At 38.6% G+C, this 4,144-nt stretch overlaps 1 protein-coding gene across 2 annotated transcripts; it reads right to left on the bottom strand.

Moving 5' to 3' along the window:
• Nucleotides 1–1,246: 1,246 nt before the first annotated feature.
• On the bottom strand, nucleotides 1,247–2,089 carry LOC114626846 (zinc finger protein 42-like). 2 transcript variants are annotated; one of them, XM_028774370.1, is made up of 2 exons: nucleotides 1,658–2,089; nucleotides 1,247–1,594 (listed from the first exon to the last, which is right to left on the bottom strand). In XM_028774370.1, exons 1-2 carry the CDS (start codon nucleotides 2,087–2,089, stop codon nucleotides 1,247–1,249), a joined length of 780 nt encoding a protein of 259 aa, XP_028630203.1. The 2 variants fall into 2 exon arrangements, with proteins under 2 accessions (XP_028630203.1, XP_028630202.1); XM_028774369.1 differs by having other exon boundaries at nucleotides 1,247–2,089.
• Nucleotides 2,090–4,144: the final 2,055 nt, after the last annotated feature.

Below are 4,144 nucleotides of genomic sequence, written 5' to 3'. Positions count from 1 at the left end.
TTACATTGTCTTATAGTTTATGTTGTCATGTTTTGTTGTTATCTCTTAGAAACCTGTATTTTCTAATGAGTCCAGAGTGGAGGGGAGGTGGGGAAGAACTGGGAGGAACAGAGGGAAGGGAAACTATAATTTGGATATATTGCATAAGAAAAGAAACTATTTTCAATGAAAGGAAAAGATAAAATATATATAGTGAAAACTTTAAGCATATATATATATATATATATATATATGGTATGTATATGGGATATATATATATATATATATATATATATATATATATATATATCAGACTCCTTATTGTTAGGAAAAGAAAGGGGTTTCAAAAAGTAATGGTCAAAATATTGATAATTTGAGTTTCATAAAATAAACTTTATGATAACATGTAAAATAATGACACAAAATTCTATAGTTAATATTCCTTTTTGTTTAATCCATAAAAGGAAAAAATGGAACAAGGAGTACATATGAAAAGTAGAAAGCAAGGAGCAAGATAATAACTCCAATGTATAGCTTACCAATGTTCATAATAAAGTCAACAATGTCTACAAAACACTAATACACTCAATTCAACAGTACATTAATAGTGATATACTGCTATTATTTTTTAGTGCTTTATTTCCTTTTATTTGGAAACACCTAAAATCTTCAGATGGATCAACTTTCTTATATAACTATTCACATTTAAGTATGATTAATGTAGTTTGGTACAATGAGGAAAACAAAAATCAAAAAAATTGAATTTAGAAAAATATGTATGCATTTGTTGACTACTGCCAAAGCTACCCATTCTTTAGGATTGTCACACTACCATGAAGCACATTTTTAAAGGTAAAAGCTAGGCAATTAGAAATTGCATAATTAAAAATAAGTGATCTTCTATGAAGTATACAAAAAAAACTATCACCTTCAATAGTGTAGCATACACTAAAGGTTATGCTTCTGAACTGCTTTCACCATTAACTTTCTGTTGGAACTATGCTATGGAATACAAAAAAGATCTTAAAATTATGTAATAAATAAAAAATACAAGCATGCCTTCTAGAGTTTCAAAATCGTTTTAGCCATAGAATCCATCCCTACAGATAATAATCCATACATAATGCATGTACCCCCAGTGCCTCTGCCATTAAGCATTAAGACTACCCAGTCTGGGGACAATCTGTCTCGGCTTTCAGCATTTCTTCCCTGCCTTTGCATGGGTTAGGATGTGAATCTTCAGATTATTTGACTGAATAAAGCTCTTCTAGCAGCCATCAAAAGGACACACAAAGCGCTTCTCACCCGTGTGGATGCGGACATGTGTGCGCAAGTTGAAATCCAGTGAGAAGCGCTTGCCACAGCCTTCGAAGGTGCACTGAAATGGCCTTTCTCCGGTATACACCAGAAAATGCCGCTTTAGTTTCGAGCTCTCAGTAAAAGCTTTCCCACACTCTGCACACACATGCTGACGGGGCCCGTGGACAAGCATGTGTTTCCTCAGGGCGGTTTTATCCCTCAGCTTCTTCTTGCACCTAGCTTGAGGACACTCCAGCATCGACAAGGCACCACAGTATGCAATGACCTTTGGCTTCTCTCCAGTAATGCCTGCAAGCTGCTTACGACTGGATAACTCAACTTCTGAGGTTTTTCCAACAGGAAGCTTTCTGCTTGTCACAAACTCAGAACATCCAACAGTCTGCTGAGGGGCCTCTTGCGTGGCTGCTCTTTTCTCTTGTCTTGTCCCCTTTGTCATGTGCTCCAAAGAAGCCTCGAGAAGGGAGCTCGCTTCCAGAACCTGGCAAGAAAGGTCTTGTTCCGCTTCCTCCAGGCTTTCAAATGATTTAAAAAGTAAGTCCTCTTCCAGAATGGGTTCAGAGGACTCACCTCTTATGATGCACTCTAGGTATCCATCAGGGAAGTCCTCTTCCTCAGTATCGAGGCTAATCTCACCTGCATCGTGGATGGTGTATGTTACATGGGGAGGGTCCACTCTGGTGTTCTGGACTGGCCTCGCCTCGTCTTGTTTTAGGGTCATTCTGTCGAGGGCTCTTCCGCCTGGCCCTTTCTGACCACTTGTCTTTACCACTTTCTTCATTTGTTCATTCATGCTGTTTTAGCTGCTTCCTTCTTGAACAAGAAATATGACTCACTTCCAGGCAGCACTGATCCACAAGAGTCACCCTGCGGCACGGCAAACACCTGCTATTTGGTCAGCAGTAGTTGGTGACAAAACTTGGAGGAAGCACAGTAAGACATCCCTGCTTTCTTCTGTGTGCAGGAGCTGCTGGCTGCACTGTACACTCTATTGAGAGAAAAAGCCTGTCTTCTTTGCCACTCCCACCTCTTAGTCCATTTTTCTAATGCTCCAGCAATGCGCTCTAATTATTTCCTACTTGGTTTCCTTTCTGAAATCCCAAGAAGAAACTGTCACTCGCACCCAGAGCAGCAGAGGAAATCTACACAGCCAGGAGTTCAGGTCCTTGGACCCCTCCCTTTTTAGATGGACCGATATACTGCTATTAAATGGGATTTAAATCTACATTTTAAATGGGTCTGTATATGAAGTTCATTAAACAATATTCACGTCATTAATAGAAAAGAGAGAAAATAACAAGTGTAACAAGTGGTTGTTTTAGTTGTTGCAGAAAAAAAATGAAAAAAAACCCCAATGCTTTTCCATGGTACTTTTACTCAATTAAACAAGAATACATGATTCCCTCAGTACAGAAAAGAAATATACGAAGAGCCTGCTAAGAGAATGACTGAAAGCTTTCTATTATCAAGACCAAGGAAGTATTCCAGCCTTTGTCACTGATGTTGAAAATAACATTGGAAGTTTTATCCAAAACAATTAGGCTCAAGTTGAAAAAAAGAAAGAAATGGAATTATTTATTTCCACTAGGCATAACTTTATATATAGAAACACAGATTTCACAAGAAGAGATTAGAATAAATTACATCAGTAAAGTTTCATAAGGCAAAATCTAAACACAAAGTGAATAACATATTCTGATGCAAACTTCATAGATCAAGAATTGATAAATGGGACCTCATGAAACTGAAAAGCTTCTTTAAGGCAAAGGACAATCAATAGGATAAATCAACAACCTACAGATTGAGAAATAAACTTTACTAACTCCACATCTGATAGAGGGCTAATATCCAAAATATATAAAGAACTCAAGAAGCTAATCTCCAAAAAACCTAACATCCCAATCAAAAAATGGGGTATAGAGAATTCATAACAGAGAATTCATAACAGAGGAATCTAGAAGAAATAGTCAAAGTCTTTAATCACCAGGGAAATGCAAATCAAAACAACCCTGAGATTCCACCTTATACCAATCAGAATGGCTAAGATCAAAAACTCAGGTGACAGCACATGTTGCAAGGATGTGGAAAAAAAGGAACACTCTTCCACTGCTGCTGGGGTTGTAAACTGGTACAACCACTCTGGAAATCAATCTGGAGAAAATCTGAAATAGATCTGAAGACCCACCCAAAAGATGCTCCAACATATAACAAGGACATGTGCTCCACTATGTTCATAGCAGCCTTATTTATAATAGTTACAACCCATATGTTCCTCAAAGGAAGACTGGATACAGAAAATATGGTATATTTACACAACAGAATACTATTCGGCTATTAAAAATGAGGATATCATGAATTTTGCAGGCAATGGATGGAACTTTCTAGTATCAGGATGATATCTTCTAATATCATCCTGAATGGGGTAACTCAGACCCAAAAGAACATGCATGGCATATACTCACTAATAAGTGGATATTAACCAAAAACATACAGAATACCCAGGATACAATCCACATAACTCAAGAAGGTTAACAAGCAGAAGGGCCCAAGTGAGGATACTTCAATCCCATTTGAGAGGGAGAAGAAAGCAATCATGGGAGGCAGAGGGAGGAAAGGAACTGGGTGGGAGAGGGAAGGGGGAGGGGAAAATGATCAGGTATGGTGGGGGGAGACAGGAGAGAAGCCCCGAGGCACAGCAGAATGAATGGAAATATGCAACCTTGGCAGGGGGGAGGTAGGGGGACCGTCTAGAATGTACCAGAGACCTCGGAGGTGAGAGACTTTCAGCACTCAAAGGGAGGGACCTTAGATGAAATGCCCTACAGTGGGAAGAGGGAACTTGTAGAGG

This window comes from Grammomys surdaster, unplaced genomic scaffold (assembly GCF_004785775.1).
Source record: "Grammomys surdaster isolate TR1022 unplaced genomic scaffold, NIH_TR_1.0 240, whole genome shotgun sequence".
In the NCBI taxonomy this organism is placed as follows: Eukaryota; Metazoa; Chordata; class Mammalia; order Rodentia; family Muridae; genus Grammomys; species Grammomys surdaster.
The sequence above is the reverse complement of the archived record's forward strand: the minus strand, read 5'-3'. Positions and strand labels throughout refer to the sequence as shown.